This window comes from Talpa europaea (assembly GCF_964194135.1).
Source record: "Talpa europaea genome assembly, chromosome: 11".
NCBI lineage: Eukaryota > Metazoa > Chordata > Mammalia > Eulipotyphla > Talpidae > Talpa > Talpa europaea.
The window spans coordinates 4189219-4204906 of NC_140078.1; the positions used below are offsets into that span (position 1 = coordinate 4189219).

The 15688-nt window shown below is 43.5% G+C and overlaps 1 protein-coding gene across 2 annotated transcripts in view; it reads right to left on the reverse strand.

The window, feature by feature from the left end:
• DOK5 (docking protein 5) overlaps positions 1-15688 on the reverse strand; it is a gene marked incomplete at both ends in the record, with an annotated part of 105819 nt that overhangs the window by 41277 nt on the left and 48854 nt on the right. For both annotated transcript variants that reach the window (XM_084247040.1, XM_084247039.1), the window contains one exon: positions 10767-10874. In XM_084247040.1, the coding sequence (XP_084103166.1) occupies positions 10767-10874 (108 nt within the window). The remainder of the gene's footprint in view (positions 1-10766; positions 10875-15688) is intronic.

Here is a 15688-nt window from a genome sequence, read left to right on the forward strand (position 1 = left end):
AATAAATATATATGCAAGTGAACCCTTGGTCTGGGTTAAACTATTCAAAAGTAAATTACAGGCATTAACCCATAGCATCTTGCAACTTCAGCAAATCTTTCTTGCAAATAACAAGGTTTCCCCACATCACCTCAAAGCCCTTTTCTCCACTAAGAAAATAGGTAAGAAATTCTGGTATCATCTAATTTTCCATCCCATATGCAAATCTCCCTAAAAGTCCCCAAAACATCTTTTAAATCTGTGCCCCCATCCCTCCACCATCACCCCAATCCAGGATTCAATCCAGTAGATCCATGTATTGCATTTCTTCTTATGTCTGAATCTCTATTAATTTACAAGATGCCCACATTTTGCAGATGACACCACCATTTTGAAAACATCACATCCATCTTCCTGTAGAATATCCCATGGTCCAGAAGTGTGTGCTTTTCCATGGTGCCCTTAATTTTCTGATCTCCTTGTACTTCTCCTAAAACAGATGTTACATCCAAGGCTTGATGAGATTCAGAAAATATTCATGTAAAGTCACTTGGATATGACTCTGTGAGCCTCACGTGGCATCATATGAAAAAGCAACTGAGTCAGAACATCCCTGTTAGTGAGACTCAGCACCGCCACTGGTTGCACCAAACACTTCTCTCTATACTAACAAAGCCTTATTTTGAGTTGTATTTATTTGAGTTGTATTTAGTTGTATTTAGAGCCAGGTGAAACTTTGGTATTATGTGAATAGTCAGTTCTGACCACCTTTCAGGGAAGGGCACCAGCAACTACTAAAAAATTTTTTTAAGATTTATTTTTATTTATACAAGAGCTGGGGTACAGGCCAGAGATGTGGGAGGGTGAGAGGATTCACCAGAGACAGAGTGGGGAGCAGAATAGGTAGACGGACCAAAGCAGTGGGCAAGACAGGAGAGATCTGTCTCGCCATGTGGGTATCTCCCTGGCCAGCCGGGAATTGAACTGGTGCTGCGGAGGCTGCAGACAGCTTCACAGCACTGCGCTCAGCTTACTGCACCACTGGGGAGGCCCTATAAAATTCTTATCCTTTTAGCCCAATTGGTTTGCCAAGTAAAGAGCTATGATTGCCAGAGACAAGATCAATATTGACTGATGATGCTTTTAGGGTATGGCCACCCCCAAATTGCCTTCTATTAGAATAATCTGTTAACATTGATCCTGAACTTTTACTAGAATCCCTATTATCATTCAATTATTTCAAATATGTACAACTGCTGCATTTGATCAGGTGAGAAGTTCAATTCTCTGTATGCTGAGCTGGTAGGGGGCATGCCATACACCCCCACACCCTTGTACGGCCTCAGCCTCAGGTTCTAGTGCTGTCACAAGATGGACTGTAGCGTAAACTCAGGTGGCTGACTTCAGGACAGAGCCGCTCATCTATGACTTGACCCTGTCATCGGTCTCTTCACAGGCACTTCAGCAGGGGCAGTGAGCTGTTAACATAGTGCAAGTTCTCACCATCCTGAGGTGGGTCCTGGAGGCAGCCACGCACATTCAGATCCATTTAGGCTGAACTTCAAGAGCCTGTTGAGAAAGGGTCCTGGGGTTTTTGGCTTCTCAAGCCCTTGGGTGGAACTTGCCTGGCATCTAATCAGTGTGATGGGGACTTTCAAGTCTTCCCCTGCACGGAGGTCCAGACTTCCTTCAACAGCGATGGGACGCAGATGGTGAGAGCGGCCCCACCCGCCTTTCCTGGGCTAATGCAGAAAATGACAGAAGGCTTGTCAGGAGCCAGGCCTTTGTCACGTGCATCTTTTATGCACCTCTGTGCAAATGCAGCCTACATGATGCTGAGGTCGCTGTGTTGAAGAGACACAAATGCCCCTGAAAGAAAGGCGGTGCCCAATTTATTTGTCCTAAAAGCCCAACTGAAGCCAATTTCATTCATGGGGTCTGTTCAATCTCATGAAACCAGAGCACTTTGTATTTGTTGTTCTTTCGTCCTGAACGCTCATCCTCCGAGAGCCCCAGGGCTCCCCCTTGGCCCAACTTCAGCTGCTCACACTTTGTCTCTATAACGACAGCCCTGCTGGTGGCTCTGTTGAGAATGACAACGCCCTCGGCCCACACTTGCTTTGCCCTCTGAGACCCTTAGTACCCCGCAGTATTTATCAGTCATACCAACACACTGTTTGCCCCTGTTTCCTTCATGTCTCTCTCTTCTCCAGCAGAGTAGAGGCGGGGAGCCATCTTCTAGTTTGCTACTGTACCTCCCTCCTGCCCTCCAGTGCTTAGCACTGTGCCCCTCACGCGTGGATCCTCATAGGTGCGCACTAAGGGAAAGCTCTGTCTCTGGAGCTGGACCGCCCCAACCCAGGCCCAGTGACACCATCAACACGCCCAGAGTGGACAATTCCCCTCCAGGGGCAAAGTCAGGATTTCACTCCCAGAGGCAGAGCCTTAATCATGCGTTAGATGTTGGGGATGTTGAGTTCTGAAGATTTCATAGCCACCAGGTTATTCTATTTCCCCCCACGCCTCCTCACTCACTGTCACCACTGTATCCCCACTATCCAGGAAAGAGTGTTGTGGCCACGGAGCTAAATTCATGCACACAGCTGGCAAGGGGCAGAGCTGGGCTCCGGGCACAGACCAACTCGCTACTCTTGACAGAACCACCAAATGCCAACAAATGAATCTAGGGAGAAGGATGAGAGGCCGCCACCGCAGAGTTAGGGCCTGTTGCTCTTAATGTGGGTCACGAAGACTGGACAGTGTTCAGGAGACAAAGAGAAAGAAGACCAGTCTCCAGGGAGAAGAAACAACCTGAGCACCATCATGAAACAGCGTGACAACCACGGGGAGGGCAGCGGCGAGGAGGCGGTAACAGGAGCTGACAAGGAGGCTGGCCCGGGGCCAGATCACAAGGGGCCGGAGGGCTGCCGTCAGGGGTTTAGGGTGACTCGTGAAGTCGGAAGAGCAGATACTAAAAGGTTTTAAGTGGATAAATGGAATGGCCCCATCTACATATTACAAAGATTATTCTGTAGGCCAAGGGTTCCCAGTCAGGGAGATTTTGCAGCCCCTCCGCCCCAGACATTTTTTGTTGTCAAAACTGGGAGGGGTGCTACTGGGTAGAAGCCAGAGAGGCGACCAAACTTCCCACGAAGGACGCGCTGATAGAGCTGGGGTTGGGAATCACTGTTCCAGTAAAGGCAAAAAAGGAACCAGGCTGATCCCACATGCAACTGCCCCCCAGCATTCGGGTGGGATGGATGAGAATGGCGCCCCCTGGAGGTGAGCCTGGGCAGTGACTTGGTTTCCCCCCTGGTGGGTGAAGGATTCCGGAAGACCTGAGGGTTGTGATGAGGTCCAGGGAGGCCAGCAGACATAAGTGCACAGGACTTTATCTCAAGTTAGAAAAGAGGAACGAGCAGACAGGGAGAGACTCAAGAGCTACTTACTTATAATTGCTCTGTAGATCCTGGACCTCAGTTTTTTGTGCATCAAAATAACACAGTACTATAGCTTCATGAAAGGGAAGATTCAACCCTCTCCTAAATTCTAATAAATCTTGGCGTGTGCCATCCAATTAAGAATTCCCAAAGAAGGAACGCCAAACTAATTTGGCTTTTAAAGCCATCCTCCAGATGTCTTATTCATCATCAATGATAGTATTCATTGAAATAAATGTTTAATAGTCAGCGATTAACAAAGTGGCCATACTTTAAAAGTTTAATTAGCTACCAATACAGTTTTGCATTAACAACCTGGAAAACAATTACCAATGACACAATTCAATTTTCCTAATGGATTATTTTGTAACGAGACAGAAACGGTTGAAATTTCTTCTGGTGTTTCAAGGGAAGATTAATAGAATTGGATTTTTAAAAGTACATTCTTTTGAGGAACTAGTATATTCCTGTCAGAATTAGGCAATTAGTAGGCATTGTGTGGGGATATTAAGTATGTTTCTGGTGTGCTGCTAAGGCAAAAGCCATTTAGGAAAACAAGGATTTGATTTCCAATTTTTCCCTTCTTTTGCTGTTGGTAATTTACAGATGATGATTTATTTATGTTTACAGAGTGAACACGGGATGGCTACCTAAAAGGCAATTTTCCACCTTGCTTTTCTAGGCTATATTCTAATTATTTTTCCCCTTGTGGGACTGAATGAATTAAATGAGCAATTTACTTTGTATATGCAAATCGCAAGCTCTACGGAAGCCTCAAATTACTTTATTCTTAAAAAAAACATGAAAGCCATTATCCTCCTGAAAACGAAGAATCACAAGCCCCTTTAACTTTTGTAGGTTGCCCTTGAAAATAAAAGCAATATGAAAGCAACCCATTTCTGGGTTCATAACGCTTTCCTGAGTATTAATAAAGGAATCAATTATATTATTGCCATCTGTTGAAAATTTCAGAGTATTCCAAAATACATTGATAAACATTTCTATTAAAAATATCCAAAAGATTGCCTTAGTGTGTTCCAAACCTTTTAAAATTTTCATATTGTCTGTCCTGAAAAAACAGGGTTTTCTAGTTCAGCGCATTCCACACACGTAAGCTGGGCCAGACAGATAAGGTTACATGCTCAGCTCTAATCAAAAGTTGTCTGCACAAAGCATTTGTGTCCACAAGTCTCCCCTTAGGACCCCGGACACAGCAGTTTAAGCAAACATTTTAGAAAAGATTCTTAAGAAAGAACCAGTCTAGACAGTTATATCCCGACCCCACAGAGATGGTTTCATTCTTTCCAAAAATATCTACGTGACCTTGGTCACTGAAAATAAATTGGACTAGCGCCTGTCTGAGTTATAAATTTGGACTGTCTCACTGGAAAGGGAGTCTTTGTTTGTACATGTGAAGTAACTGAAATAATCTATTCATTGTGTCTTCCTTAAAAATACAAAAGTCACACACACACACATACACACACACGTGCGCGTGCATGCATGTTTAAGTCTGCATCTGAAATTTGTAGGCAGAATAGAATCTAGAGTGAAAGGTACTTTCCTAAGTTGTCAGTGGGTGTGTGATTTTGTAGAAGCTACCTAGAGACAATTTGGCAGTAGCTGCAAAAATGTTAAAGGTGAGGGATCTTTACCTGACAATCTCACTTCTAAAACTTGGGAGGTTTTTTTTTTTTTTGCAAAAAAATCAGTAAGAGCACATAAAGATAGACAAGTTTTCCCACCATAATAGAATTCACATTAGCAAGAAAATTGGAAACCTTTTTGTCCATCAATTTGGGTGTTTTTAAACAGATTATGGTGTATCAATTTATAAAGAGTACTCTAGAGTTATTAAATTAATGAGGTGAAACTGCTAATTACTGACTTAGAGTTATGGTCAAAACGTGAGGGAAGAAGGCTATATAATTAATGTGGTCATTTAATGCATCTTATAAGCCAGAATATTTGGAATGTGAAAGGACTCGTTACTGAAAATTACGCCAGGACAACAGGCTCACCAAGAGTGTCTTGGGGAAATCCGGAATCGTGATCTCCTTAAAGATATGCACAGGATGCAATGAACTACTCCATTTCCATTTTTGGTCTAAAAATATGATCTATCAGTGTGTGAGAAGAGGCTTCTATTTGTGTAAACTGAGAAAGAAGTCTATAAAAGCACACATCAATTTATTAGCACCCTTTTCTGAGGGCTAAGATAGCATTATTGTCTTTCATGTCACTTCCTACCCTTCAGAATTAAACTTATTACAAGGATCATGTATGTTTATAATTTAAAGAATAAGAAGAATGAAGAGAACAAAATGGAAGATTCTATAAAAGCACTTAGAGTAAGTCGGTCGCCACCCCTTCTCAACGCAACTCCCTTCCCCAGGAACTCACGTGGCCAGCAATGTTCTGTGATTCCTCTCAGATCCCACCACCTATTTGACTAATTTTTCACTAACTTGAGGAAACCCACCCTTTCTCTGTTCACTTTATTTAGAACAAATAATTTCTAAGGGTTCACAAGGTTTACTAAAACTATAAAGTGTTGGTCTTTGTTTTAGAAAATCTTCACATTGACCTTGAGAGGTGAGTGCTATTATCACAGTCTTGACTTTGTAGATGGGGAGCTTAAGGTACAGAGAATGTAAATGTAGTGAATGTCCTTTCTGACTGAAAACCCGGGGTTCTCCCTCCCATCAGAAATTCCAGCATTTGACGGAAGCTTCGATCATACTGAGTTGATATAAAGATGCTGAGATCACAGAGCTCAACATGCAATATGGCTCCCTGGGCTCTCAGAGCTTACTGCCAACTAGCAGGTGTTAAAAAAGGTACAAATAAATGACTGATATAATTTCAATAGTGCTAAGTGTTATGAATTTAATATCCTGAAAAAATGTGCTAGGCACTGCGGGGTGTTCAAACAAGGCCTTTGTGAGGCAGTAACATTGGGGTAATAGCTAAAGAAAGTGAAGAAACCCCAAGGAAAAGCCTTCTAGACTAAGGAACAGCAGGTGCAGAAGTCCTGAGGTGCACCAGGGTGAAGGAGGCCAGCATGGGAAGGTGCTGAGTGGCTGGGAGAGTATCACATCTGCTACGGCAGCATCAGGCACAGTCTTGGAGCCTGTGGGAATGGCAAGGAGTTTGGATGTGATTCTAAGGGTGACGGGACGTCTCAGAAAAAATCCTTCAGAGGTGAAGGCTCTGGGACTCATGGCTACTAGGCCATTCCTGATCCAACGTCCCTGACGTAATCACAAAAGCGTTACCACACACACCGACACCACCTTCGATCTAGAATCCACGGTGGCCACACTAGACGATATACTGAGTCTTCCTGTCTGAGCTGGCCTCTGTGTCTCCCCTGCAACCTGCAATTCTGGCATGAAAAGCCTTCAGCTCTCCAATTAAAATTGGAATACTCTTGTAGAGGAGGTACAGTGAACAAATTCATCTTTGACAATTTTAATGGTGTTTTTGATTAAAATAATATTTCTGAGGAATGTGTGTGGCTCTGATGAAAATCTTATTGTAGCTGAAGTGTCTGTGGCATTTTTCATCACAAAGCATGCATACACATGGGCTAATATAAATAAATGAAAGAAAATGAGACTCTCTAAGTTCATCACAGATAGAATATTATGAGAGTTTCATTTATAAGTTATGCATAATAAGACTGCAGACTTCCTAAATATAGTGTCACATGAGGACTCCTGGCAAGATTATCACTTTTTCGTTCTGCTATTTGCTCAAGAGGAAACTCAGAGATTTAAGAAAAAGAGGTGTGGGAGGCTGCAGGCCAATTCAGCCCGGAGAAATGTCTGATTTCACCCACACTGTATTAAAAAATCCACTTCAGTAATAAGACATTTCACTGGAACATTATATTTCTGGTTTCTCTTGAAATGGGTGACACTTGAGGTACGTGAGGACAGTCGGCACACATTTCTGTCAGACAATAGTAGCCTGGAGTTAGGTGATGTGAAGTAAAGAGCTGACAAGCTGGAGAAGCCGAAAGTGAAAGGTAGAGCCACACACCTACCTTGTACGAGGCCGTGTGTGAAGCAACGCTTTCTGACACGTGGGGGAGGCCCAGGGCCGTCTATGTATGACTGAGCAAATGCACAGAATCAGGGCCTAGCGCTTTACAAAGAAAAAGGAAAGAAGAGGTAGGAGAGCTTATACACATGAGCCAAAGCGCTTCCTTCCTGAAGGGGGGAGTCTGCTAATGTTGCAAATGTTGGATGTTGACAAGGTAGTGAGGTATAAACGTAACATTGAGAGTCACAGAAGCAACTACCAGGAGAGGAAGCCAGGAGTGAAGGTGACATGATCTGGCTCCCAAGGGCTGAGGTAACGGAGTGCCCCATGCTGGCTGCTTGAACCACAGAAATGTCTTCTCTCTGTAGCCAGAAGTCCAGAGTCAAGGTGTGGGCAGGCTGGCTCCTCATGAGGTCTCTGCAGAAGGAGCTCCTCCAGCTCCCTCCTGGCTTCTGCCCACCATCACTGGCATCCTTTAGCTTGCAGACTTATCCCTCAGTCTCCACCTCCATCTTCTCCCTGAGAGTCTATGTCTCTTCTCATGAGGACACCGGCTACTGAATGCCGGCCCAGTGACCTCACCTTGACGCGGTGCCACTCGCAAAGAGCCAATGTCCACATGAGCACGATTTACGGCAGCCACGTTATGATACAACCCAAGGGCGCGACGACAGATGCGTGGATGAAGATGTGATATACGTGCACATGGAATCTACGCAGCTGTAAAAAGGGACAAACCATTGCCATTCGGGACAACATGGAAGGGACTGGAGTGGATGATGCTAAGTGGAGCTAAGTCAGGAGAAAGACAAACACCAGATGACTTCACTCATGGCGGAATACAGAGAAACAGACAAAGGAACAGACCAAGCTAAACCAGCACAAGCCTTAGCAACAGGCCAGCAGGACTGAGGGTGCCGGTGGGGTGGGAGGAGAGGCCCCCAGGGACCACGGGGTGGGTGGTGACAGCCATCTGAGGAGGTGTGAACCTGCACCCCTAAATCATGCACAGTGTTATAAACCAATGTTACCTCAATAAGAAAGGTAACAACTTTTTCTCAGAACAGAAAGAACCCCAGGGACACAGGTCTCCTAGATGTGGGTCCAGCACACCCTCTGCACCATCTGTTTTGGTCCCAGAAGTAACAGACCATCTTCCATCCCCTAAGATTTCATCCCAACTGTTTTCATCTTGAAAACGTGAAACTGTGCACAGAAACACTCAACCCCGGCTGGTCTCCCAACTTTGAATTCCTGAATAAAAACGGTGAGCTCGTGTTTAACAAGAAGGTCAGGAACTATATCTATAGTCACTGGAGTCTTAATATTACTGCAATTACAGCTAATCCAATTCACAGCCGTCGCTGACAGCTGTGGTGCTTGAGGGGTGCTTCACGGGGCCGGCAAAAAAAAAAATAAAAAAGAAAATGATTTGTTGTGTGTGTGTGTGCATTATTCATATATTTATTTTCCAGTGTTTTGCATGAGAAGACCTTAGCTACCTCAGCTGCAGAGAGGAAGGTACCTAGTTTCAAATCTTACACTCAATTTCTTATTTAAAAACAATCAGGTATGGAAAACTGACATTTTTTCCTCTTAATATCCTTTTAAATGAAATTAAAGACACCCCTCGCTCTCACAAACACCACGACCCCAGGAGGAGGGATGGGTCTGGATGTGCCACCCCCAGCCCAGTACTGCTGGGAGGCACAACAAACCAATCTTCCCTTCTTTTGGAAGGGAATATATTCGAATATATTCTTTCTATTCGAAGAAACTCTGAAATGTGGTCACGGTGTGCCTCTTATGAGCCCAATATTTTATTATCAAGATTCATAAATTACACAGCATTGAGACAAAAAATGCATAGCTCAGAGTTACCAGGGCTTTTATATGCCCCCAAGAGGTTAATACTGAACGTATCAGATGTAAAATTCGGGAGGGTGACTGGGCTACGGGACTCATCAAGGGCTCGGAGGCGTAATACAGATAATTCCTCTGCTGTGATGCTTTGAACTGCAGTTAATGATTATTATAGATGAAAGAGAACGCAGCTTCCCACCCCATCCCCCCAAAGATTTACATGTGAAATTCCAAGGCCAGCAGGTAGAAGTCTGAAGTGGGGCAGGTTTGTCCTCAATCTCCCCCTAACTTGTTTTACATTCAAGGAGGGGGTTTTTCACAAAGATGAGGAGCGAAACACACAGAGGATGCAACATCTGACACCCTTCCTACTTTTCTCGAAGTCTTGCTTTGGGTTTTCGTTCCCCTTCTGTGCATAGTCATGTGTCTGGAAAGCAGCACAGTCAGTTTTGCTAAGTTGAGAAGAGACAGCTGGTCCCAGGTCTCTTCATCATCGTATAAACCAAACTGTCAACACAGCATAAACCAGATGCCGCCACCCTTGGAGAAATGCACAGAAGGAACGACTATACTCTTGTCCTCACCTAGACATACTCCGTGCCAAGGGATCTGCTGGCCCAGCCCACTGAGGCCATTGAGGCCCAGGCCACTGAGGACGAGACGTGACCAGCTGGAGAACCGAAGCCACCGAAATATTCTATCATGAAAATTAGCACTGTCCCTGCACAGGGGGCCGGTTTTGTGCCTTGACACAGTTTCATAAAGAAAGAGAACACACACAGGCCGCCCACTAGTGAGGACGACGGAGCATCTACTGCCTGACGTACAGATGTACCCAGTGTGCTCACCTCACACTTCCAGTAACTTCCTATTCCTGAGAGATGCACTTTCATGCACAGCTACTATTGGGTGAAGAGCTCTCACTACTACTAAGCGCTCTGCAAGTCTGGATTACATTGAGTCATCAAAGGTAATGGAATAAACTAATGGGTGGAATGTCCGCCTCCTCGTCAATTGCCTTGATTCCAGCTTCTCCCCTCTCATTTTCCCCCACATTCTAAGCACTGGATGAAGGGCTTTGCTTCTCCAGGCCCTGTACTAGGCCCATGGAGATCTAACTTTTACCTTCAAGGGCCTTCAATGTTGGGGTAAGGTCTACTCTGCAAATTGAACATTTACCAAAAAATTAGTAAACCCTCGACACTAGAGATTGGAACAGGAATAAACAGTAAGAAACCAGGAAAATGACTCTACATTTCTAATCAATTATTTTAAGCAATTAAAAAGTGGATATGATATTAGAGATATTTTGCTCTGGGGAAAAGTATTATTTGCCCCTTAGTTAGAAAACTTAGATTAAGTTTTCAGACCCAGTGAACTCAAGGTACCTACTTGTGAAGAGATTTCTGCAGAGCTACAGCGACTGAGTCTCACCTTATGATAACACCTAAAATATGCAGCACGTTCATCGGAAAATTTCTCCAGTCTTTTTGGACCCTTGCTTGAAGCCTTCTTGAATACTAACCAGCATCGTTGATAAATCTGCAAAGAAGGACAAAGACTGAACTCAGCATCACACCAACTCAGATGTCACTGACATTTGCATTTACGTGTATCTTTTTTTGATGTTCTCACCTGTAAAATATTCATAACTCATAAATGTGATTTTGCTTTGGGAAAATAAAATTTTAAAACCCCAGATTGGTTCCACAATAAGAGTATTATGTCATTTAGTCAATTATTGAATTCTAAGGAAAATGAGCATTTGAGGGCAAATTTCAAGTTTTGATAACAGTATCAGTAGGAATATATCAGAACAAATCCTAGAGGTAAAAAGTCCAGATCAGCACAAGTAAAACAGGCACTTGAGCACATGCTCTAGCTTCAAATTAAATCAAATATGAAATGATAAGCCTGATGTATGCCAACAGCCTACATCACAGGCAGTCCTGGACACATACTGTATAACTGATGGTTAAGAGCTGCAGCAGGGCCTCCCTGTTGGCTCAAGGGGTAAAGTTCAGCACTATGAAACCATGGGCAGCCACTGTGGCCTGAGCTCTATCCCCGGCCAGGGAGCTGACCCCAGGGCTCAGCAGACCTCTCCTGTCTCCCCGCTGTTCCCCTTAGCAGACAATCCCCTTATTTCAGTCAATCCACCTGCTCTGTTCCCCACTCTGCCTCTAGTGGACCCCCTCACCACCACCCCCACCTCTGGTCTACACCCCAGCTCTTGCATGCATGCATAAATAAATCTTAAAGAAGGGAGCTGGACCAGGTACTAGACCAGCTAATAATTGGCTGATCAATGCCAACTAGATTCTCCCTCAGAAAATTCAATCCAAAGAATCCAAGATTATTGCCAGATACGACCTGAGGTTGGTGGCCACGTTGAATCATGTGCACAACAGTTAAATGGCAGAAAAGAGTACAGAGAATTAATGTCTACTTTACACAGAAGAGATATTTTTATTTTTTTAAATTTATATTTCCGTAGAGAAACAGGATGATTAATGCATTGTCAATAAGAATATAAAATGGCCCAAAAAATTTCATCGGTGTTCACTGCAGCTTTATTTGTATCAGCACAAACTGGAAGCAAGACCCATATCTTTCCATGGGTGATCCCCGTGTGAATAAGCAAACAGTTGATGACACATGTGTATCACAGAATAGTACTTAGCAATAAAAACAAATGAATGATTGATACTGCAATGCTTTGAATTAATCTCCAGAGATTACGCAGAATGGCGATAAAACCAACTCCAAAAATAACATATTCTATGGCTGCATTTATAGCATCCTTGAAATGACAAAATGATAGAACTGGAAGCCAGATTTGTGGTTTTCGGGGGCTGGGGTGGGGAGTAGAATGGAGGATGTGCTATAAGGGGTGATGGGACTGCCCTGGGTCCTCACTGTATTAATGCCAATGTCATGTTTACGACCTCACACTGTTGTGTTGCCACTAGGGAACCGGACAAAGTGCACAAGACCTTTGTGTGGCATTTCTTACAACTGAATGAGAATCTACAATTACCTCAGAATAAACTGTTCCAATTATTTATGGAAAAATGTAGTGATACTGAATCAACCTCTTAAAAGGACAGCCAAACCAATCTGCTCCAACCCCACGTCGTGTGTTTGCAGACCCGAGGCTGTACTCCACTGAACGAAGAAACATCTAGAAGGGCAGAGCCACTGGTAAAAGCTCAAACACAAAATTCTTTCAGGCTGAAGAATCAACCATGAGAATTAACATTCCCAACAGTATGGCTGGCAAATAAAAGTCTTCCGACATCTCACTTATGTCTGAATAACAGATGAGACAACAGACTCCCTTAAAGCTTGACCGCTACCCGGGGACTGTAATTACAGTGGGGATGATTGTCACTCTGATTGTTCAAAGAAAAGGTTTAGAAATGGGCTTCTTACTGGCATTCTATTACTGGCAAAGCCTTTTCTTTTGTTCCTGTCCCTGATATGAGTGCAGAAATTGAGCATGCCAGAGATGCACAAGAAATCTGTGCACTGTGGGAAAAAATTATTTTCATTAAGAAAGATATTCTGAATTTCCTAATTATGCTTCACCTTTGAGACCCAATCTTGAATGATAGCGTCTCAAGTTTCTTTATTATAAAACATGTTCATTTTCACAATCAAACTGGTATTTTTCTAGCTTCTGTTCAAAGGCTATTGAATGCAAGCTAAAGAAAGATTCCTCAATTTCAGCATACCTGATGATTTCCATCTTTACTCTGATCCATCTGTAGCAAGTCTGGAGAAGAAATTTATTTCTCAGTTTTTGTCTTTATTTTGTTTTACTAAGTAGTAAGGGCAAAAATGCAATATTATAACCAAATAACTGCAAAAATACAATCATGAAAATTCACACCCCACATGGCTTACAGCGATTGGCTGGGAAGTCACCAGGGAATAGATTAAAATGTGCTGGTCCATCCGGAGATAAGGAAAACCAAATCTGGTTTATGCAAAGGGACTGTTTGTAACATACAAGCACATGGTACAAACATCAACAGTGCCAAAGTCGAGAGTGATTTGTGGGATTACCCGCAGCATACGATGTGATTCTCAGAGTTGGTCCAGCCTCACCCATGACTATTGTCATGTATGCAGATTCCCAGAGATTAGCCAAGGTCTACAGAGCCAGAGCCTCTTGGGGGGAGGCCAGGTACATCTGCTCTTTAACACCTTCCCAGGTATTTTGTTTGTCATTTGCAAACCAATTCATGGACAATCATAAAGACCTTCAGATGACACGATGTTTCCCACTTGGAACTCCAACAAAGTTGGAGTGCATCATGATGGGGGCCTCTGTGATGGGTGGTTTCCAGCAAGTGGGACCCAGTGGCAGTGCTGGATGCTGTCTTGATATGAGACACATTGAAGGTGAAACTTCAGTCTGCTGAGCTAAAGTAAACTCCCAATTCCAACTGCCACACAGTCTGCATCTTAGGAACACCAGAGGAACCAGCTAATACCAGAGGATTAAACACGTATCCTAAATATCTCAGGACTGTTCACAAGAAATGAACCAGGAGGGTCTGTGAGCAGGGGAACGTGTGCAGACTAGCTGGATTAATACTGACATTGCTAAAAGGATGATAATTTGAGAATAACCCCATTTGTTTAATAGTTTAGTGCATTTATTTTTTAAAATTCATTCATTCAACCTGCTCCTTTACATTTTATTGAACACATTTATCATCTATAATATTTTAGTTAAGTTTTCTTTTAATTGACTTTCTTTAAAAACTAATTCTGTTTTATTTAAAAGACACTGACCACTGACCCAACTATCACCGACCAGACAGAGGTGGTAACCCATTAGTTGAAACCCAGTAAATACACTATTAGAGAATTTGATGGCAGAATCATCCTCATGTTAAAGTGTTAACCCCTGGCATTGGCTGTGCTGGTCCTCTGAGCCCTGCAGAATGCCAGGCCCTTCCTGGGCATGACCTCAGTGAGTCTCCCCCCACCCCTCCCTGAGGCCAGTGCTGTCATCATCCTTCACAATAATGAGCTACAGTGGCAGGGAGGTTCCTTACTAAGCATTCCTCGAGGGGACAGGACTCTAGAAATGAGCCAATCTCCTAATCTCAAGTTTGTCTGACTCAGGAGAACCAGCTCTGAACCATTTCCCCAGAATTTTCCCAGAAAGGTTGGCCTCCTAAGGAGGCACAGACTTCTGCTGAGGGTCAAGCCTTCTGTATGGAGTAGCATTTTGCACTTATAATCTAGAAAGGGACATTAAATTGTAACCATATGCTCTTTCATCTGGACAGCTACTTTACAGCCTATTTCAGTGTAACATTTGCATTTGTGATTTTAAATTCCCTACTGCCGAGCATTCCCCAACAGAGATGGTTTCTAATGGAGCATTTCCACACCTGGAGTCCTGGACCCCAAGGCATCCAAGCAGTCTGCAAAAAGTGTTTGCTTTAAGAAGGCGCCCACCCACTCTCCTTCAGCGACACAGTCCTCAGCATCCTTCACACAAGTCCACAGGCCCAAACATACTAAGTCTGCTGGCAACACGGAAAGTATCTCATGCAAATTCTCGGATTTTTCTGGCTTCCCTTGCCTACATAACCTTCAGCATCTTGTTCTTACTTAGTTATGGCTGCGGTAACTACATCCAGGCTAAATTACTTCCTGCTGGTCTGGGTAGTTGGCTCTGTAGGCTGACCAGTGACTTCTCTAAGAGGCCAGCTCTCCACCTGGGCCATGATGCATGGCCAGAGTAACCAGCTGCCTCCCCATGTGTTGGCTCCTCTGCCACTTTGAGGCTGATGAAATGCGACAGTCCAACAGTTCTCCAACAGCCACAATATGGCGCTAGAGATGCTATCTGGAAGTGGAGGAGACTTTAACCAAGGAGAAGCAGCAGGCAGGAATCAACCCAGGAGATGATGCCTCCGCCATCCTGTCTGTCATTGTTTGCAAAATTCTCTTTCCACACTAGAAGAAATCTGACCTGGTTGAAGCCAGGTTTATATTTTATATTTATATCCGAAGCCATGATGTTTATATTTTTCTAGTCCTAGAAACGACTTCTTCATGGTGGAATTTCAGAAAGTGATAGATGAAGAGGATTTACAAAAGGAGTTCTTTGACATCTTTGAATCATAATGCTCATGCTGCTACCAACTCCAATTACTAAAATAATGAGCTGGCTCAAAATTAAATCTTTTATGGGGAAAAAAAAATATTTCCAATGAGTAAACAACATAAGCTAATGCCTATCATTTATATATACCTTTCATTTGCAAGGAAAGAAAAGCTAATTTGGAGAAGGTTATACAGTGGGAGCAAGGCTCATTTTAAATTCA